Source organism: Sander lucioperca, chromosome 14, assembly GCF_008315115.2.
Source record: "Sander lucioperca isolate FBNREF2018 chromosome 14, SLUC_FBN_1.2, whole genome shotgun sequence".
Classification (NCBI taxonomy): Eukaryota; Metazoa; Chordata; class Actinopteri; order Perciformes; family Percidae; genus Sander; species Sander lucioperca.
This window is the reverse complement of record NC_050186.1, coordinates 13091873-13114144: the sequence shown is the minus strand read 5'-3', so window position 1 is coordinate 13114144 and position 22272 is coordinate 13091873. Positions and strand designations below refer to the sequence as shown.

Sequence of the window (22272 nt, the reverse complement as noted above, 5' to 3'; positions counted from 1 at the left end):
GACCACGAACCTCTTATGGCGCCATTTTGATCCCATTGACTGCCATTCATTTTGACGTCACTTTGACAGCGAATAACTTTACATCTGAAGAATTTAAAGACTCTATTTGTCCATTGTTTATTTCTAAAGAAACACGACAATGTATAAAAGGCTCCATTACCTTGTACCTCACGTTATGGCTCCGTAGCAGACGTTTTTATAAAAATAGGCTAACGATTGGGTCATAACCACGAGACTTACTGTCTCATAGTAGAGGAGTTACCGTCCAGAGCAACGGGATCTGTTGATCCATTCTTATATACAGTCTATGGTTGATATGGACTCTTGTTAATCCTTGTGTTGCCCTCGGGTCAAATTTGACCATTTTTTAAAGTTTTTTATATTTTTATATCAGAAATATTGGTTTCTTACAACCAAGGATGCATGGACGTTGTATGGAAGCCATATACAACATTCTTCACAGGTAAAAATAACATAATTTCTTCCATTGAATTTTGAGTGTTTTATTCAATTTAATAGCATTTCTGTCTCCTGACTACTTCCTGGACAGTAGGACAACTACAGGGTTAAACTTGACTTTCAACTGTTAAGGACTCATTTAAGTTAATAAACTACGGTACTAAAATTTAAATTTATACATTGGGGTTGGATTTTGGGTTTCATATTTGTAGGGTTGACTGCACACAATTAAAAATATAATCTTTGTCAAGCTGCTACAGCATGTTAGCCTAATTAGCAGTTAGCACTAAATAAGGTACAGCTGTGAATGTCATTAGTTTAATAGGTATTTGGTCAAGTATTGGATGTATTAATTTTGATTAGATGATGAAGACTACTGTAGAAGAAAAGGGATGGGTAGAAAAGTATATTAGCTGTCGAGATCTTTCCCTCAAAACCACAAATGTCGACACCAAAGTGTCAATATTTCATAACAATCCATCCAATATTTGTTGAGATACTTAATGTATGTTGAAAATGTTGAAACCGACCAACAGACCCACTGTAGCAGGGCTAATAAACTCACACGTACACATGTAGATTTACCGTCCAATTGTATTTATTCCACAGAACAGACAATGGTAGAGAGAGAGCCGGGACACGGGGGGCGCAGGGCAGCCCGATCTGCCTGAACACATATATGAACTATAGGAGACATTAGTACCTACTGTATCCTCTGTCTGAAAACAACTGACTGGTGTTGTTAATCAAGTACACACAGTGCTTTTATCAGTTAATGTTATGAATTAAAAGGATAACACTTTCCAATCATGTAAGAAGAGGTAATGGCCTTTTGTATACAGGTGCTAACAGCATACAGAGAAATAATACTTTATTTTAAAGCCCCTTGTTTAGCATTTACAAGCACAATATTAACACTGAATAAAAGGGTTGTAACACTATGTTTGTAGTCAGTTATAAAAAAAAAAAAATGTTAAGTTAAAGTGGACAAAATAATGTCATTTCACTTATTTAATTATAGGCTAACATCACAATAAATCAACGCTGACACATTTTGGCAGAAAGCCTTCTTCAGAGCGTTTTAGAAAAGGCTCTAGTGTAGGAAGAGTTGACATTGTTACAAATAAATACAGTGTAATAATTATATAACATTATGTGTTGTGTTACAATATGTTTGTATGTGTTTGTACTGCTTATAAATGCTAAATAACAGGGTTCAAATAAAGTGAAATACTTTCAAATCAGAGCATATCAAACTTGAATGTAATCTCTAAAACTGAGCTGAAGATAAACCTCTGTAGGTCTCTAAGCGTCGTATCCAAATGTGGCAAAAAAATTGTAATATTCTCACATATAATCAGCAGAATGGTTTGATATATATATTTCATTAAACAGTGAGGACATAGTGGACAACTGGTGTATTATTGTTAAGCATGAAGGTTAAGTACTTCCAATCCAACTGGATGACATGCAACAGCTTGTTAAATAGAGCTGCTTCGTTATGGGGTTTCACCTTTTTTTCATGCATCCATCACTGCTCGCTGAAAAACCAGTCTCCAGTTATATTTCAAAGGTTTTGTAAAACACTACAGTTTGAAAAATAGGTACAGTAAGTCCTATAAAACGCTCAGCAGTTGACTGTTGTAAAGAGAGACAGCAGAGGTCAACAGTAGATCAGATACAAATAGTTTTCACGTGGTGTGAAACACAACTGCAGGTGGTGTGTGTGTGTGTGTGTGTGTGTGTGTGTGTGTGTGTGTGTGTGTGTGATTTCAGACTGTGGATTGCCTGTAGCTTGAATAGAGCTCAACAGTGTGGTTCCGGAAGTAAAAATCACATTCATTTTCTCCATAAGGATTTTGATTATCAGCCATGATGTCTAAACCATCCGAGGTAGACTGACCACAAGCTACGAGGTTGTGAAAAGATAGTTTTTAGATAGTCTGTATGAAATCAACCTTATTTTAAAGGTCCTATGACATGCTGCTTTTTGGATGCTTTTATATAGGCCTTAGTGGTCCCCTAATACTGTATCTGAAGTCTCTTTCCTGAAATTCAGCCTCGGTGCAGAATTACAGCCACTAGAGCCAGTCCCACAACGAGCTTTCATTAGGATGTGCCATTTCTGTGTCTGTAGCTTTAAATGCTATTGAGGAGGAGAGGGGGGGGGGGCAAGGTGGAGGGGGGGCAAGGTGGAGGGTGGGGTTGTGGCCTTGACCAACTGCCACTTTGCTCGTTTGAAAGCCATGATGTCTCTCTCTATCTCTCATGGGTGGGCCAAATTCTCTGGCCGGGCAAAGCAGAGAAAGGAGAGGCAACCTTTCCCCTTATGATGTCATAAAGGGAAGATTCCTGATTGGCCCATCTGAGCTTTCATTTTCTCAAAGGCAGAGCAGGATACCCAGGGCTCGGTTTACACCTATCACCATTTCTAGCCACTGGGGGACCATAGGCAGGCTGGGGGAACTCATATTAATGTTACAAAAACCTCAAAGTTAAATATTCATGCCATGGAACCTTTAAGAAAAACATCTTTTATTCGCAATAGCATGGAGAAGTACTACACTACCCACAATTCTAAGCGCAACAGTGACGTCTCTGATTGGTGGAGCCCGCTGTTACGATGGCAATGTTTACCGCACCCGCGAGTGGCTATGGCTGGCTGCTACCATTGAAGTCTCTGATCGTTTCTGTACCCAGTCTTGTTGTACCTTTGCCTTTTTTGCTGTTTTCAAAATGTTATTTTGCGCCAAATCAAATCTGTTATGGTCACGATTCATCTCATAGCTGGTTGGCTTGGTTCCAGGCTTGTTATATAAACATTTAATGGAACGTCAATGGAGATATTGACTAGTGAAAATCACTTACGGAACCAGAGCCGATCAAAAAGTGGGCGGTCACTGTTGAGCTGCTGAGATAGCGGGTTTGCCTGGCTGTGATTGGAACGATAATATTGCACTGCTAAAAACTAAAAACCTTTCTGTGTTGGTCTGTTGTCTTAATGACCGCCAAAGTGACAAATAAAATGCTACATATTTTCAAATACATTTCACCTGAAATTTCCAGAGTAGCATCATGATCTTTATGTAGATAAATAACTCCTACATATACATCTTTACAGTATGTACACTGACACAGCCATGGCTCCTGAACAACAGAATCCAAATGGGCGGACATTCAACTCAGCAGCCAATCGGCTAAAAGGGGAACAATGTGTTTGTAGCCAAAAATCTGCCACCCACAGCACAACAGAAACTCAATTTAAAAGTCAATGACTTAAAGAGCCTATTGTCCACAATTACAGCAACATGCTCGGCCTCTGCACACAATTCAAAGATTAAAAAGACACCTTCAGTTTTCTGTCAAAGCCACTTTTCTTTCTCAGACATGGACAACATTATATTAAAAAGGTATAGTCACCAAAAAGCATCAAAGTCTAGTCAAAGCAGTAAGCAAATGCTCTCAGTACACTTCTTCCCTTCTTACTATAAAAGAAGGTTGGTTACAGTCTAAATCAGGGGTTTTCAAACTGTGCCGCCTCCCAGGGGGGGAAAGACAATGGGCGAGATGAAAGAGACAGGTGCATGCAGGTGTTCAGAAAACAATGGGAAGTTAGTTATCGTAGTTTTGTCTGCAACTGCTGCAGCAGGGGTTGTGGCACACAACTCATGGACGCTATAAAGGTACTTTAAGGAGGCTTTCACACCATTTAGTTCGGTTGAATCGGACTAGAGTTTGTTTTCCCCCTTGGTGCGGTCCGTTTTGGGCAGGTGTGAATGCAGCAATCACACTCGGATGCGCACCAAAAGCGGCGCAAACAGTCCTGGAGCGGTTAGTTTGTGGTAAGAACGTGATCTCGAACAGACCCAATTGCTAGCTAGGGCTAGTTGTCTCTACATAGTAAGACTTGCAAAAGTGCATTTTGTCTTCTGGCTTTTCTCCTCTTTTTGTCTACTTCCATGAGTTCCGTTGGAATTTCCCCGCATGTTAAGTCTGACCAATCGAAGAGCAGTTTAGGAAATGCGTTCAAAAACACATCTGGTGAATGACGTGAATGTTCTCACGTGACTTGTTTTGCTGCATTTTGGTTCGTTTCACCAACTCATCAATTGATTCGGACCTGGTGTGGAAAGGAACTGAAATAAATGCTACAGTGTATACTGTTTTGCCCCTGGTCCAGACCAACTACAGATGTGAAAGCACCCTAAAACAGTTAGTGCCCAATTGTCGCAAATTGTGCTATAAGTCATACTCATTCTTGGAGTCATAACTCTGTCAAATCTTAACACAAAAACATAATACACATATCTTTAGATTCACTCTGACTTACACTTCCAGGGGGACCTGTGCCAATTAACATCCATAAGTATGCTTAGAAATCACAGAAAAAAAGACACTTTATATATATATATATATATATAACTTCAGAAGTTTTCCTTTAGTATCAACGTAATCCAGTGATAGTTGTCTGTACATCTGTGGGTACATTACTGACTGGAAGTGCTAATAGCTAATCCGGCATACTTTTAATTGCCAAAATGTAAACAATTTTAAGCTTAAAAAAATGAAGCTCAAGCTGTAGCTTACAGCATAACTCATGCATCCTGTTTACATCTCCCAAAGCATTATAGGAACTGAAGCTCCAAAACTTAGAGCACGATGATACTCCAAATAGAAGTAAGACAAAGAGTAATAATATGAGGACAGAGGTGTCACACTTTGAAAACCCCCTGGTCTAAGTACTTCTCCTCTAGGCCGGTTTACTGTTTGGCACATGTACTTAACATTATTTTCATATTCTGACAAAATGTACAGACGTGTGCCTACCTGCACATACAGTATACCCTGAAATGAACAAAATGTGTCATGCACTACGGAGGTGTCCAAATGTAGCAACACGAGATGGTAACTACAGTATATTTCCACCGTAAGCTAGTGCAAAAAACAACAATGAGGTTACACAGTTGATTAACTACAGTATTTAGAGAATGATTTTGGCTTTCGTCAGGTTGAAGACATTGCTGATCACACAGAGAGTGGAAACAGACACTCCTGTGTGGTGTGGAAGTTGGGCATAAATAAAACAGCAGCATAGCAAAATGAAAAGGTACAACCACTCCACACATCCAAAAGCTTAAGCTTGTGTGTGTGTGTGCTGCCATCCCTCTTCCCTAAAGAACTGTATGCATTTTATTGAACTGTGCACTTTACCCTCTGGACCGCTGATGCCCTGAAATACTCTGTTTTTAAAGAACAGATTTTATTTCTTATCCTATTTATTCTATATTCAAACCTTATCTTTTTTTTTAATCATAGGCTAATGAATTACTGCCACTGCCATATTGCTTGTCCTGAGAGCGAATTTTGTTCTCTGTGTGTCTAACATGCTGAATGACAATAAAATTGAATTGAATTATTAAAAGAAGAGGTTCTTAATTTCTCAAGTCGTTTTTAAAACAATAGCCTTGATATGTCAGGTGCCTATTTGAACACTGAAACAGTTCTTGCTTGCTTTAATCATTTCTCCTCGTCATACTGGCCATTAAAAGATCCCTTCCTACTGTGCTTCCACTCTAAGTGATGGAGGACGAAATCCAGTAATCTAAAGTTATCTAATGCCCCTTTTACACATGCACTGCAAACCTGAACTTATCTAGACGTTACCCGGCGGAGCTGTATGTGAGAGGGCAAATGTCTGAATTAGTTGGACCGGACATCTAACGGTCTTTACCCTGCCAGGTCCCAAGTACAAAGTTCGTGTAATCTCCAAATTTACAGCGAGCGAGTGGGCGTGTTGATGAAGTTTCTGTCGACTCACGCAATACCAATAGAAAACAAACATCCGAGGGGGAAGAAGGAGGGTGATTTACACAAAAAAAAGGCAACGAACATGTCCAACTGGAGAGACAACGAGGTTCGGGAACTTCTGTCGGTAAGGGCCGATGCCGGAATCGTCAGACAAATTCAAGGAACGGCAAGAGACGGCTCGAGAGTATCAAAAATTAAAATGACATGATTTCCGGAGTAAGGGTCATACTGTGATCTGATCTAATTTCATACTAAAAAGTCTATAGATTTCCACTTGATTTGACTAACTCACTCTGCTTAACCTTCAAATTAACTTCATATAAAAATAAGTTTTTACACAGAACTATTTCATCCCCCATCACTTCCATTGGAAGCAAATTAGAAATGTTTTAATGGTGAGTATAAACAGAAGGAACAACTGTTAATACTATACCTTCACTATTATTTTAAAACTAGAAAAACTGTGAACCTATCCTTTAATGAGGGAGGGTGGCATCAGCACTGGAAACTATTTTGTGCACAATGTTTTAGTTTTTTGATTGGAGATGTAAGGTGGCTTCTTCCTCTTCATCTACATCCCATTCGTATGAAAATATACAGTTTAGTAGACAGAAGCAACAACATGATGTTTGCTCTCATGAGGACCCCAGTGATTTTCTCCACGTTCACCACCGAAAGAATCGATCCAGTCTTTTCAACATTCATGCTGAATCACTACCGGCCCATTCTTCAGTCCGTTGGGTAAAAATACTGAAAGATTAAAAGGTCTCTGTAAGTGAAAGCTATATGGGAATAACGTCTCCGTCCCTCCTGGCATCCAGCCTGAAATGAAACAGGCTCCTCAGCAGAAACATAACATCCAATCCCCCATCCGTCCAAAAGAGCAAAAAGCTGGGGAAAACATCTGTCCCAGCAGCAGCACATGTGGGGAACAGAACACCACCAACAGGTGAATCAGAGGTATTGCAAGCAGATGAATATATAAAGGGATTGTTGCTGTGGACTGTACATAGTTTCAGTTGTTGCTTTAATGCTGCATGCCCTGTTTGTCTGCGGTCTGTTCCATCGGTGGAGCAAGTGTGTTGTTGGATATTAAGGCCTTGGATGGCCCAGAGGCCACACTGAAAGGGATAATACTACAGAGTCCCCACCACACACACGCACACACACGCACACACACACACACACACGGGGGAATGAAAACTAGCATTATGTATTTAAACACATGTAGCATATTAGTGAGGAACAAAATTGTTCTGTGACAAAGACAAGAAGTACTTTCACATCTGATAATTCATGATGATTATTTCATGATTTTTAAATCCAGCTCCCAGGTTTTTAAAGGATGCGTTCACCCAAACTACAAAAAACTACATATTTGCTCACTTAAGTTACCTCTGATTGTATCTAGCCATGCAGACAATTTTGGTTTTATGTGCCCAACGGTCTAAGATGTCTGTCTCCACCTGAATGCAATTGTGGTGCTCATAGCAAGAAAAATGAGGCAGTCATCTCTGACATATCCAATCCTGGACAAACAAAACCAAAACTACCTGCACGGAAAGGTACCACAAGAGGTAAGTGAGAAAATAGGTTTGTCTTTTTTTGTAATTTGGATGAACTGACTCTGTATTCTGCTCTCTGTACTTATTGCCAGTCATTTCTGGGGCGAGTTGTTGTGTTTGAAACATGTTGTCGCCTAGCTGACAGTGGGACAGAATCAGACGTGAAAGCCATCGGCTCTTTGCCATGGCTGCCAGTTAACGTGCTCGGCTGTTTGAAGATGAGTCTGGCTCTGCAGTTTGTCCTGAGCTCATGAGAGTGTGAATGCTTGGACAGTGGGTCGTTTACGTGTGTGTTTGGAAAGGGGAGGTGGGGTCCCGTTATACAAGATTAGTTTAAGGCTTACAATATTTCATTTAATCCTTCCTCGTCATCTTTCATTTTGAATCGTTAGCGATGTATCCTATAAAAGTATTACTGTAAAAGAGTCATGCTACAGAAGTGTGTCGTTCATGTCGTATCCGTCTCTGTCCCTTTCATTTCTAAAATACAAACCCTACATCCATTTCGTCTTCTTCCACCCTTCTCTCTTCTCTCTGTGTCTAATCCAGAGATCATGGTGGTTCAGGCCGGGTCCTTTAACACCACAGCTCCACCTTGAACCTTATTTCGGGCCGAGTAACCCTCCGCTGCCCTCCTTGGTGCTCCCGCTGCGACCCCAGCACCCTGCAGCTATACTCATGCTCCTCTGGGTTGCTGGCCCGACCCCTCGATCTCGCTCCATTTCACACTGGCTCAGGGTTCGCTCGGTCCGCCCCGGCTGGTTCGTAGAGGCCGCCCCCGCCCCTCCGGGCTGCTGAGAGATGGTGCGAAAGATGTGATTGCGCTTGCGAAGGAAGTCTCCTCCGGCTGCGCCCATCCCAAAGCTGCTTTTACGGAGGACCATGCGGGTGCTACCAGACTTGGCAGGACGAGATCGCTGGTTATACTCCAGCTGGGACAGGTGGGAAGCGTAGCCATCCGAGATGAACTGGAAGAGACGTACAGTCAATCAGATTTGTATGTATGTATCCCGACAGTGACTGAGATCAAACACATCTTCAGAGGCCCATTAACCCAATTACAGTAAGACATTTTACCCCAACAAAACCAAATCCTATCCGCATAATTTTAGTCACCTAGACTAGACACCGAAAAGATTGCTGCAAGTCTGTTTTCAGTAAGCTTCAGTAAACCTGCCCTGAAGGGTCATACCATGCAGCTTATCCCAGCAACAGTCGAGTTTCAAACAAAATACGCACCTAGTTTTACGTTGGCGAGTGAGAGGCTAAAATACAATTACAATTTTCCAGGACAACATAGATTACTTCCAAGTTCTGGCCATTTTAATCAATTTCCAAGTGTTTCCGTGACTGGAAAAGTAGAAGTAAAAGATCACTGTCAACCACATTCTGAATATTTCTATTGTGATAGTGATTAAGAGGCTTGGTTAATGGTTAAAATGTTGATATGATGAACTAACTTGTATATTTATTACCATCGATTCACCGCATGGACTGCACAAAACGACACAACTATGCTTTGACTGTTTGATAGGGTGTAATGCAGTAAATGTATGCCTTTGCTATCAGGATTTATTCAGTACCTGACACTGGTGCTGCAATTTCTTCGTGGGCCTTCCCACTATGTAGATGTGTGACGGAGGCAAGCCGATAGTTGAGTACACAGATATGTCCTTGGTGGAGCCGTAGGCTGCAAAGATCCTCATGTGGGCCTAAAGAGGGAGGTTGACTTTTAGAGACTTCAAGGATTTTATTATATAGCGGCCTCAAACTCCCACTGGCCTGACTTACCTCGTTGATGAGGCCTTTGAGGAAGTTGGCCTTGTGTCGGAGCGGGTCGTGAACCAGCCCGTCACAGAATGAGACGATGCCGTGAGGAAAGTTATGCTGAGAGAGCCAGGCCACCACACGCTGCTTCTGCATGTCAGGACGACCCGTTACGTATACTATCAAATAGCCCAAGTCCTGCCAGTACCTGCAAAAAAAAACAACATAAATGTAGAGATGTTCCGATGCCATTTCTTCTACCTGATACCTGAACCTAGGTATAGAAAAAATAACAAACGACAATGAACATGTAGCAAATTTAAGGGAGCTACTGTCCCCAGCATTTTACATTTAACTGTATAATAAAGGTAATCTCTGAACTCATCAGCTATCTAACGATGATTTAGTCTCTGGTTACAACGGCTAACATTTCAGGAGTTCTGTTGTAGCCAGCTGATATCAAGGCAAAGACTTCCTCTTTTGTGTGCCGGGTCCGATTAGCAACTTAAGACTCGAGAATGGAGTTGGAGTTGAGAGAAGATGGCTCTATAAACAGATATCTGCATATGAATACAGATAAATACATTTTTAAAAAGCTGATGAAAAGCTAAATTGCCTTAAGACGAAAGCCGAAGGGTTCCAAGATTGCATTTCGGCCAATGCGTTCCGCCTCTTTTGTTCTCTACACGGACTGTTTACCTGCATGCACCCAAAGCCCGCCCAAACGTGATAATACAGTACTACACAGACTACAAACGGACTACAAACAGAACCAGAATTCTTCCGATACTCAAATCAACTTCCCGTTGCCTACAGATTATGCATTTATATGAAGATATCGGTTTACAGAGATTAAATAAAGGCACCTAGATAACCTGCGTGTATTGTTAAATAATTGCTAAGAGAGAGTTCTGGGTATGATCCTTACCTCACCACATCCACAGCTCCAGCTCGAACCTTTGGGTCGCTGCCCATTATAGACACACTGGCAGCAAATGACCCGTCAATACTGAATACAACAAACTCTGTTCCTCGTGGAACAATAGAGAGATAGCTGTCTGCAACTGTATGGTCGCCCCTGAAAGAGAAAGATGGAAGTTATTGTAAAAGGAGGAGACGCACAAGTAAAGTCAATGTTTTTGTTTACGTGAAATAATAAGGACTTTGCATACCTGACGACCATTTTGACTGGATACACTCCGATACCCAGCTTTTGGCTCTCAGGGATCACATAAGAGACCCGTCCACTGCTGTTGGTGAGCTCTGTGCTGAAGTAAACCCACTCTCCAGAGGGAGGCTGGGTCATGATGTGGATGTCAATCTGCAGGAAATGACACAAAGATCTTTCAACGATGACTCAGACTGTGCGATTAAATTTTTTTTTAATTATTTTGTTTTCGTCACAGCTGAACGGTCGTCAGTACCTTTTCTCCAGTGAGGGTGACCATGTCCAGTGGGCCGTACATGAAACGTCCCATCACCATCTGGGCTCCGTCCTCCGTGAACACGGCGTCGTTCACTCGGTGGTTAGCTGTCACGTTCTGAAACGCAAAAGAGGATGAAATGTCCATGTAACATGTACTGCGTTTCGTTCAAGGGCATCAATTCCACTCATTTTTACAGTTTAATTTTTTATCCAAAACATGTCTTGTAGGAAATGCACTTAAGAGGCTAAGAAAGATCTTACCCTTATTTTAACATGAGTCCTCTTGCGGAGCCATTTCTCTCGAGGTTTGGACGGTGTGAATTCAGACACTTCTTTACCATCCAGCTCCAGAATACTGGAGTTCTCGTGTCTCATTACCTAGGGAAGATAATTTATTTTGAATAAAAAGCACAGAGCCTTTTTTAGTCTATCCCTGTTTTTTTTTGTTTTTTTTACTCGGGTAGTAAAACTTCATACATACAGCTTCTGCTCTCCTCAGCACGCCACAGTTCAGCCAAAGCTAATATATGATGCTACAGCAGTCTGTCGTTTAAAAGTAAAGTATTTCATTCAAAGATTTCAATTTGATTTTGGAGCTAAAGTAGGCACTTTCTCTGCTTGCTTTCTTTGTGTCTTCATCTGTATACTCTGGTTTATCACTGCAATGAAAATAAATGTTTTTTGTAAATACGCATTAAACTTGCTGGAGCATCATGTTAGCTGGAGTGCTTCATTTCACTGAACAAGATATATGGCTTTGTCCTTTGCACTAAACTCACTAAACTTGCACTAGATTGTAGCTGTAGCTGAATGTGCAGGGCTGTGAAGAACTGTGAAAATAAAATCTATTTTATAAACTATAGTGCTGTTTTTTTTTTTTATCATTTCATCATTAACGTTCTTTTTGGCCTAGCAAACTTTGTAGTTTTTTTCACATGCTGTTGCAACAGCTAGTGACGTTAGAAAAACTACAACACCACACCGGATCTAGCTAGACCGGAAACACAACAACAGGCACGCTGCACACGTGCCTGTTGAGCTTGCGAGCCGGCCAAAGAGTAGTAGGCTAACGTTACGTTTTGAGCGGATGGCGAGCGCAAGACGCCGAAATGGATGCCAATAAGATTCTGAATGGAAAGTTTACTTTTAAAAAGTTGCCAAATGGTTCCATTGACAAGACCAAAGTGACCTGTGTGTTTTGTCGTTGTGAACTGAGCTATCATCGCAGCACGTCCAGTCTGAAATACCACTTGATGGACAAGCACACCTGACCTGATGATGGCGCTAGATAAAAAGTCAGAAGATTAGAGTTAGTTAAAGTTATTACAATTTATCCTGTTGAGAACATTATTATCTGTACCAAATGTCATGGCAATCATTCCGATAGATGTCAACATATTTCACTAAAAAACAAATGTCAACCTCTCGATGGCGCTAGAGGAAACGTCAGGGGATCACCAAAGTCAGTTGGATTCATCCTCTGGGGAACATGAATGTCTGTACTAAATTTCATTGCAATCCTTTCAAAAGATAAGAGACATCACAGTGGTGGGTCCCGATCGTTAGAGCCACGCCACTAGCATGGCTAAATATACGCTTTCAATTTAAGGATAAAATGAAATAAAATGTATATTATTAGCAGAAAGACTCTATGAACCTGTCTGAGTAAGAAGGAGACGACATCTGTAGACTCCCAGTAGGAGGCATGGAAGAGATGAGGCAGAGCCACAGTCGGAAACGCTGTCAGGGCATCAGGGCAGTACAGAGCGTAGTCCATCCTCTTACTGCCCCACCACCGAGAAGCAACTACAGCGGGGAGGGAACAAGGGAAAGGTGGAACAAAGAGAAACAGAGTGAGTTTAGGAATCAGTGCATCCAGCATCTTGATCTTTGTTTGTGGTGTGGTCGACTGCAGATCTACATTCTGCTCATCCAGAGGTGAACAGTTTAGGGTTATCATAAACTGGAGGAAGTTAAAAGATAGAACAGTTTAAAGGGTTGCACTAGGAAAGTGAAGAGTTGTAAAGAGGTTTTGAACGCACACTCGCAAGAAAACAACAGCTCAGCCTCTGTGAGAACCTCGCCACTGTTTATTTCTGGTTGGTCTGGTCTTGCAAAAGAAAAAACAGAAGTGGTTCTCATGAAGCTGAGGTTAAGGAAAGACTGCAGGTCTTGTTTGTCATTTTTGGAAACAGGACTACTGAGGAAGACTTAGGGGAGAGGAAGACACCAGAGGAGAAAGGAAAGAGCACAGGGGATGAGGATGGAGACTGGCATCCTTCCCTCGTGTACTCTTACTACAGCTCCCAGGGTACCTTGCTCTATGTTCTTCAGCACCCCTGGTGACGGGGGTGCCGAGCTGATGTCTGTCTCAGACGTGACATCGGTGAGGTCAGAGGTCATGTCAGAGCTAACGTCCGAGCTCTGCTCATGCTCCACACCGTTGGGTTTCGGGAACACCTGACGGATAGTCTTTCGCAACCGCAGAGACGAGCTCCGAGAGACAAATCTATTGTAGGGAAGAGCCAGCTGGGACAGCAGGCTGACTTCACGTTTGTGTGCTGAGGGGACGTTTGGAGGGAGGAAATGACAACGTCAACATATAAACTGTCAGCTTGTAGACCAAGACTTGGGTCACAACGCAGGAGGTTAGAAGTCAACTCACTGGTGGCAATGTTGGAGGCATTGTAAGCGTCAGCTAAGCCCGACACCTGGCTGGCTATGCTGGCCTCGCTGGCCCTGCGGTGGCAGCGGAGGTGAGGGACCCCCGGTGATGTGGACTGGCCGTCCACAAAAATATGCGAGTGAAGAGAATCCGCTGCAGAGACAGAAGAGAGGCGTTAGTCATGTTCTTCACCTCAGAGATGAACAAGAAATATTCCAGTAAAAAAAAAAATACGATTTGGGTCTTATTTCTGCAGCTTTGGCATAATTTCTGTTGGTTTCAACACTATGAGTATGATCAGCGTGCAAGCACATACATCTTTGTAGTCCAGGTGCTAAGTCCAACAAACTGTGATTACTCCCTTTATCATAAAAATACACGTCTGAATCTGTATGATTCCTCTATAGCTGACGAGCAGCCCCTTTGCTAATATAATAAAGTACAACTTGTTATGAGAGCAGTTAACAGAGCTGTGAGTCAGCAAAGTAATTGGCAGATGCTACAACAAAGTAAGATTGCTGGTTACCGTAGCTTAGTTTAGCATAAAGACTGAAAACAGGGGGAAACCTGTTTTCAGTCCAGTTTTCAAACTGGCTCTGTCCAAAGGTAACCAAATCCGCCTGCCAGAATCTCTAAAGCTCACTAGAACAGGTACATTTTAAAGAGTTATTGGATTTTCTTTTAGATACGTCAAAAACGAGAGGGCTAAAGAGAGCAACAGGACTGACAGAATCTAACAGAAACAGATACACACTGTCTGTGTGGAGCTGCCAGTTGAGGACGGGCACAGGGATGGAGGTCTCATTGACGGTGCTGTCCTGACAGCGGTGGGAAACTGCACCGATAGAATCCATCAGAAGCTGAGGGTTACTCTGCACGGTCTCAACTAGGAGGCCACATGAAGGGGGGGAAGAAAGAGATACAACAAACTCATCTACATGTAGTACAGCAGTGCAGTGAAATGTCTCCTGATGTCTGGTTGCGTGGACTCACCCAAGAGAGCTGAGTGTCCATCACCCAAAGGGAAGCGCTGGTAACGAGGGACACTAAAGGGAGGCAGCAGGTGGAACCGCTTTTCCAGGAGAGGCTCTAGGCGGGAGGCCGAGGGATCGGCTGGATGAAACAGGTTGTAAACCTGCTGACAGGCCGGACGCAGAGCAGACACTGGAGAGGGGAGAGAAACACAACGAGAGAGATTTAAGAAAGAGAAAACTGTTTGATGATACATTAAAACTATCACTAGGAACAAACTAACCCACTTTTATTCATCTCTGGTTGAAAGTTTCAGGACTGTTGCACCTGTAACTCTGTACTTTTTAGGGTACCGACCAAATTATGTAGGTACTAAGATTAAAAGCAGGGAGAAACAGCTAGCCTGGCTCTGTCCAAAGGTTGAAAAATCTGCAAACCATCACCTCTAAAGCTCACTGAGAAATTATGAGTTCTCCGTAAAATCACAAATTATGCTAAGAATAGTATGATGTGTGTCTGTATGTATAGTAAGAAGAGCTTGTAGCTTCAGCCTACCCCTTTGAGTGTGAACAAAAAAATAAATGGCTGAGAAAACTAATGAACGAAAAAGCGAAACAAAGAACCTCCTATTCTGTGAACAACTTAAATCATACTGTATGTAATTGGAAAATAGTCCAGCTGTTAGCCCAGCAGCTGCAGGTCAGTAACCTCTCTCCTTTAAACCCCAAAGGAAACACAATAGTTAGATGCGTAGCCGAATCTTTTTCATCCTTTGAGATCAGAAACATGACCTCTGACCGCTGACACCTGCTTTCCAGCTGCTGGGGACGAGTATCTCACACAGGAAAAAAACATCAGAGGCTACAAATAACCACTTCCTGCTCATCTGGCAAAAGGAACGTAATTACAAGAGACCTTTTGTTTTTAAACCAACTGTGTGCGCTTAATCAGATACATGAGCAACATCATAATAAACCAAACTAAAACGAAAGGACACTTTGCACAACAAAGTAGAAAAGCTTCCTCACCATCTAACAAGGGCACCACAGTCTTCCTCAGTGCAAGCACCAGCCCCAGAGGGGAGCCGAACATGAAGAAGTCAGTCACCTCGAAGTCAAACTTTCCCAAAGAGCCTCCTTCCAGCATCGTGCTGCCACTGGAGCGCCGTGACCCGGGCTCCCCGTGGAGCACACTGAAGTGAAGACTGGAAAACATTCATACAATCAGTGTTAATGTCGTAGGGCGAAAACATTTGTTAACGACCTATTTTTCATGACTAAAACAAAATGAAAAGTAACTTTTCAAACCAAGACCTGTGACAAAATGTGTTACATTTTTCATCAACAACGATTATGTGAAAGGCAATAGACAAATGAACAAAAGATAGCTTTAAAGCAAAGTCTTTATGAACTTAATTAATCTACAATCCATTGAAAAGAAGAAGGAGCGAAGACAAACGACAAAAACCAGCAAGCAGCACGCCAACAGCACGGCTACTTTTTGTGTTGCTATTGAAAGGAATGACTAATTCCAGGATAAATGTTGATGGTCAGACATCTAAATCTTCCTCTACATGTTCACTAAAGAAATATCACCACATTATCCGATATTTTAGCTTCTCCACTTAAGCTGAACCCAGACAGTGAACAGTATTTCAGTGGACAAGTGGATGATAGGGATGGGCGTATCGATCCTGTGGTATCGATAGATCGATATACTCACGCTACTCATTTGGCATCGATTTCCTTAAAAAAATATCGATATAAACTAAAAAATAATATTTGGGGGTGTATGCATTACTTTCAGCTGTTTTAGATTACTTACTTAAATGACTATGTGCCAGGACACCCCTGTACCTGGCGGCGTATTGAGCTGGCCCATGTCACGTGACAGGAGACGAGCGAATGAGCGTCAACGTGCGACACAGTCGACAGCGACACAGCCAAGGGCCTGAAAATGTGTATGTTTTTGTTCATATTTAATTTATTTCATTCATATTTATGTTATTTATTTTACTTTTAATTTTATTATGTATTGACCATAATACATTTTGTATAAATGGTCTGTATTTGTCTTGTGATTTGTCTTAAATGTAATAATATTTTTACTGAAAAAAATTGCCAATAAGAAATTAACGGTATCGGTATCGGTATCGATATCGATGAAAATGCAAGAAAAAGTATCGGTATCGTATCGAATCCTAAAAGTGTGGTATCGCCCATCCCTAGTGGATGAATGCGCTGTGGTAATGCTAATGCTAGTGCTAGGTGAGCAGGAACAACAGAGAGTGAGTTAGGGGAGTCAGAGAACAAGTAAATGCTGCCTTTTCCACTAACCTCGTGACAGACAAGAACGATACAAAACAAAGATGTCGACAGCTGTAGCCTCAAAATGCTTAGAAGACATAAAAATAAAAAATTCATAAAAGAAATAAGTAAAATGTTTTTGTTGACTAAGACTAATATACATGAACACTACATACATTGGCTGAAATCTGTCCAAGAGTTTGTGACATTTGTGTCTATTTCCATGTCTCACCTGGACAGGAAGGCCTGGTGATGTTTGATGGTGTCCAGCTCGTACGTGGAGGAGTCGCTGCGCTTGCGTGGAAGCTGTCTCTTTGGGTCGTCGGGCCCCGAGCAGCGAGGGATGTCGATGTTGCTGCGGCTGAGATGGCGGCTTCCTTCAAGGGAAGGCGTGGAAGGAGAGATGCTATTTACGACGATACCTGGAGAGAGAAGGTCTGTGTCCTGAGAGACAGAGAAAACAAAAAAGGATCCAAATGGTTAAAAAAGTTTCTACAGTTTTACATTTTTGATACACTAGCAGCATGGCTGTAGGGATGAAAATGCGGGTCAGTCCACCATTTTAGCCAAAACTCAAATATCTTAACAATTTTTGGTTGGTTTGCTGGTATTTAGTATGCTAACGTTAGCATTTAGCTGTGCCTAATTACAGCTGAAAACAGCTGTTAGTGTGGAGTACAAACTAAATTATTTGAGAATAAGCAAGAAGTAGAGAAGAAGTAGTAGAGAGCGGAAGTAAATAAATACAAAAGGCTGCCTGGCAACAGTAGTAAACACTGACGTACTGCCAAACATTGCATTCTTGACTAAAATTATGAACGTTACTGTTGCCAACCCCCAAGTCCAAATTACTGTCTGCCTCTCGACGTTTAACAAACTGGACGGCCATCCTAATCATCATAGCTTTCAACGTAATCTCTTACGGAAAGTGCAGAATGCACCTAGTTAGAAGCAATTCAGAGGTGCATGACCAAGTGCTGCGACAAATTTTGGAGCCTTTGCACAGACCCTCACACCGGGGACACAACGGCGAGCATAAACCCAGTTTTAGTCTTGTTGTCTATTGATAGAGAGTTGAGATTGTTACCTGTACACTGATGGCGCTGCCCCGTCTGCTGCTGTTTTGGCTTTCTGACACCGTCACCGAGCTGCTGCACAGAGCATCAAACCCCAGGATACCTCCAACACAGTCCCCGATAACACACACCTGCATTAGAAAACAGATTACAAAAACCTGAATCAGCGTCAGTCACCAAACCTGTGAGGAGAAAATATGAAGCTCCAGGTTACACACTGACCTGGCCATTAAAAGACGCCCCTTCTACAGACTTGACGAAGTCGCTATACACCTGATTGGCTCTTAAGATGACGGATGCTACGGCGTCTTGGTACTGGGGCGCCGAGGTAGCCAACAGGGGCAGAGCAGCCAGAGGGATGTGGTCCTGACTGCTGGACAGGCAGCCCTCGTCGTAGCTGTAGGGGCTGAGACTGCAAAAGCAGAGAGGACGCATTGTTATCCGTCCGTATGTGGGTTTCACACAGCAGGTTGTGCATGAATTACAGCAGATTATTTAAAGATTAATGGCTCACTTGGAGACTAGTGAGAATGCGTCGACACAGACGGCAGGACAGGGGACCATCCGGATGGCGATACGGCCCAGTGCTGCTGGGTAATGGACCCTCATCACGGTCTCAAAAGCTCCACTCAGCGTGTTTACATCTGCCTGCTTGTTGTTCTGTTCACCTGCAGACAATAAAGATATAATATATTTCCAAAACTTTTGTGACCAATAAAAACAAAGCGATCTAATTCATAGTCATAAATTGCATTTGTCAAATAGCCGCAGGTTTATTTGTTTCTCACTCTTAATTTTAAGGGTTCTGAAGAAGTTAAAATTGTCGGAATCAAAAGTAGAGAAAACAGAAAGTTACATTTGTGCATCAGAAATTTCTTTTATCATGTTATTCATTTTGCACATCCTCAGATTGATCTTGTATCACCATGAGACCTGGGTCTACTGCTCTAGTTTAGAGCTGTAATGATGTGTTTTCCCACCGAAAAGATCAATCGTTTCTGATTCACAAGATATATGATTTTAAATCTGCAATGAGTGAACTTCTGTGGCTACTTGAGTGCAGCAGAAGAAAAGCTGTAAGCATAACACTGACACATCATAACCTTTTAAGTTGATATGTTGAACTTGATTTGTCAAGTTCAACATATCAACTTTTCAACGATTATTTCCACATTCAGCAAGTACAGAGCAACATGATGATTCATTAGGAGTGGTGGTGTTTGTGGTGGTGTTTGTTTTCACCTAATGAATGTACTGTAAGTCTCTACCAACTCCTGATGAAATATCTGTCTCTTTAGCTGCTTAATGCTCCACTATGTTCACCGGCTAGTCTCTAACTGTGTCTGTCTGCTGCTCTGCACTGTGCAGATGGTGTACAGTCATTTTTTAGAGCTTTTTTTTTGCTGATAACAGCTGCTGGAAAGGACAAAACAATGAGCTGAAAGCTAAAACGCTCTGTAGAGCCGAGATAAACTACAGATTCAGGTGATAATTCTCTGTAGGTTCAACCCCTTTCACATTAAACCATTCACATTTTGATCCATTGTTATTATAAAAATATTGAGTCTATCTGATTTAATTACTCATGGATTTAGAATTGATTTTAGCAAGAGTGACTTTCATATTAATGTTGCAGCCGTACCAGAGCCGGTGTCCAGAATGTTGCCTCCGTGCAGGACCAGAACGAGGACGTGAGTTTTGGACGATTGAAGACACTGCTGAGACAAACAGTCCTGCAGGTACAGGACAGACAGGAAGGAAACAGATTACAGGAATATATGGGGAAAGGAGAGAAGAGCAGCGAGGGAGACAAATGCACGGTAAAACACTTGCGCTATCACTTTCGTATCTGTTCGTTAAATATAAAGCTACAGCCAGTAGCCAGTTAGCTTAGCTTAGCACAAAGAGTGGAAACAGGTGGAAACACCCGTCATGTACAGCTCACTAATTAACATGTTATATCTTGGTAAATCTCTACAAAAAAAAACAGTGCAAAAACAACATTCAACGTCTTACAGCAGGTTATGTGTCGGACTATTTTTTGGTTGCGACCTGTAACTTCCTGTAGACACAAAAAATGAGTTCTATAATGTATTCTACACTAAATCAGGGTCCCCAGTCTTTTGTGGAGGACTTTTCCAGGACATTTTAAGTGATGATCTAGCTGGTATGACAGAAAGGGATCGCGCCATCCCCTAATATTTTCCTCTCTGTGGAAGTCTAATTTAAAAGATGTACAGTCTATGGCTATAACATTTTAGCTATGAAATCATCTCTTACATCAGTGGTTCCAAAACTAAGGGGGGCGTCCCCTAAAGTGGGCCTGGACATATAACAGGGTGGGCGCTGCAAGGCTGAATTTAAATAAATAATGTCTGGTTCTGCCGCACTGCTAGCAAAGCATGGACAAGTTTGTGAAAGCACTGACAACCCCGGCAGACAGGGTTTAGGGACCACTGTCTTACGTGTTTAGAAATTATGACAAATTGATCATAGAATAATATAATTATAAAAAACTACCACAGTTACCAGCCAGCAGTGACTAATGTTTAAATTTGAATGACAATATAACTTACATTATTCAGAGTTTCACCAGTTAAGTTGTAATGTTATCCAACCTGCTTGTGCTACCATGTGACGTGACTCGGGGGTGTGCTCACAGCGTTTCCACAAGTTAACAGCCTTATTAAAAATACTCTCATCCATAAACTACCATTTGATTGTTAATTTGATCCTGAAAATTACTTAGCCCTTTCAGATAGCAATGTTATCCATTTTGGGGAGCTCTGATAGATAGCCTAGTAGTTCATTCTCTGCTGAAGGAAAATATGAGAACACAATTTTTTTTAGGGCATTTTACTTTTTTTTTCCCATGACTGGAAAATTGGTCATATGTTTCCAGGTTATATATGACCTGTGGAAACCCAATATATGTAATCTATACTAATGTTGTATTACATGTCCTATAATGTGCTCTGTACCTAAGATGTCTAATTCTACTCTCTTTTAATGGAAGACCTGTGCACTACAACACAGCCTTTCATGCTCGACTGGCTACAGGACTGAGATTTACATTTAGTTTACTGGAAAACCAAATGGATTGATGTTGTTGCCTTTTTGAGACACAGCACTGGATACAAAGAGCATCAACACACAGCATTTATGCAAATTCACACGGTGTAAACTGTGAACGCTTTAGTGCCCTATTTGTTGCAACCTCTGGTTAAATAAAACTCCACTGATGGCTGCAGTAGCGAGTGGATCCTAGTTTCACTACACTGGCAGGATGACTGAAAATGAATTAGGGAGGAGAAGTGTTATCTACAAGCTATTTAATTAAGGGTGTGAGTGTGTGAGAGAGAGAGAGACGTGGACGAAATTAGAGAAAAGTGAAGAAACTGTACCTCCATCTGCCTCTCCTCATTACTCATCGCAGCGTACTCCCCACCCGACTCCTGATACAAAGTTTCTGTGAAAACATAAATTCATTCAGGAAATAAAAGATGACTTAAACAATAATGTAAGGTCCTATTTCTCAGTACAGGAGCTGATGTGACCATAAGTGTTCCCTGTTCTATTTAAAGTAAACTATGTAACAGAATCCCAAGGAGAGTCACCTACCTTGTGCTTCATCTGCCTCTGTTGTTTCTATCTTGTCCATCAGGTCGTTGGAGCTCCACTTGGTGATCTCCTTGGCAAACATCTCCTCGTTGTCAGAAAAGTCCTCTGCAAGACACACAGAAGACTTCTAAGGGTGCTTTTACACTAACCATGTTTTAGTCCAGGCCTTCTAACTTTTCAGTTTGATACGAACCAAAAATTACAAGTTACACGGTCGAACCTTGATCTGATGAAAAGAGGTAGTCTCGGTCCGGATCAAACTGAACCATCGTGCGAGGGGTAAAGCATTTTTTTGGATGGATCAGACTTTTGGACCATTACGGAAACTTCCGGCAGGCTATCGTTGTGTTATAGGAGCGGGGAAGCTCCAATAAGGAATGGCTCAGTGCTTAGTGTGTAGGCAGCGAGTGTGTGGTTGACCACAACAGGAGAGTGACGGTGGATGCGCTCAGAGCAGACAGGTGTCAGCGATCAGAGCAGAGAAGAAATTAGCAGCTAAGTTGTTAGGTGGAAGTAAATGTGCAGTGTTGGTTTCAGTTTGTTTTTTTGGGGGCTTTTTCACCTTTAATGGATAGGACAGCTAGGTGAGAAAGGGGAGAGAGAGGGG

At 41.9% G+C, this 22272-nt stretch overlaps 1 protein-coding gene across 4 annotated transcripts in view; it reads right to left on the bottom strand.

Moving 5' to 3' along the window:
• Window positions 1–8125: 8125 nt before the first annotated feature.
• LOC116051047 (membrane-associated phosphatidylinositol transfer protein 2-like) overlaps window positions 8126–22272 on the bottom strand; it is a 51411-nt gene continuing 37264 nt past the window's right edge. For 3 of the 4 annotated variants that reach the window (XM_031301281.2, XM_035991852.1, XM_035991853.1), the window contains 20 exons: window positions 21666–21770; window positions 21449–21513; window positions 19687–19777; window positions 18559–18712; window positions 18267–18456; window positions 18056–18175; window positions 17201–17412; window positions 15691–15866; window positions 14684–14854; window positions 14445–14576; window positions 13691–13843; window positions 13341–13586; window positions 12683–12831; window positions 11287–11403; window positions 11024–11140; window positions 10772–10920; window positions 10528–10677; window positions 9624–9807; window positions 9416–9544; window positions 8126–8800 (listed from right to left, as the gene is read on the bottom strand). In XM_031301281.2, the coding sequence (XP_031157141.1) occupies window positions 8435–8800; window positions 9416–9544; window positions 9624–9807; window positions 10528–10677; window positions 10772–10920; window positions 11024–11140; window positions 11287–11403; window positions 12683–12831; window positions 13341–13586; window positions 13691–13843; window positions 14445–14576; window positions 14684–14854; window positions 15691–15866; window positions 17201–17412; window positions 18056–18175; window positions 18267–18456; window positions 18559–18712; window positions 19687–19777; window positions 21449–21513; window positions 21666–21770 (3176 nt within the window). In that variant the 3' untranslated portion in view covers window positions 8126–8434. The remainder of the gene's footprint in view (window positions 8801–9415; window positions 9545–9623; window positions 9808–10527; window positions 10678–10771; window positions 10921–11023; window positions 11141–11286; window positions 11404–12682; window positions 12832–13340; window positions 13587–13690; window positions 13844–14444; window positions 14577–14683; window positions 14855–15690; window positions 15867–17200; window positions 17413–18055; window positions 18176–18266; window positions 18457–18558; window positions 18713–19686; window positions 19778–21448; window positions 21514–21665; window positions 21771–22272) is intronic. The other variant, XM_031301282.2, reaches the window with a different exon arrangement.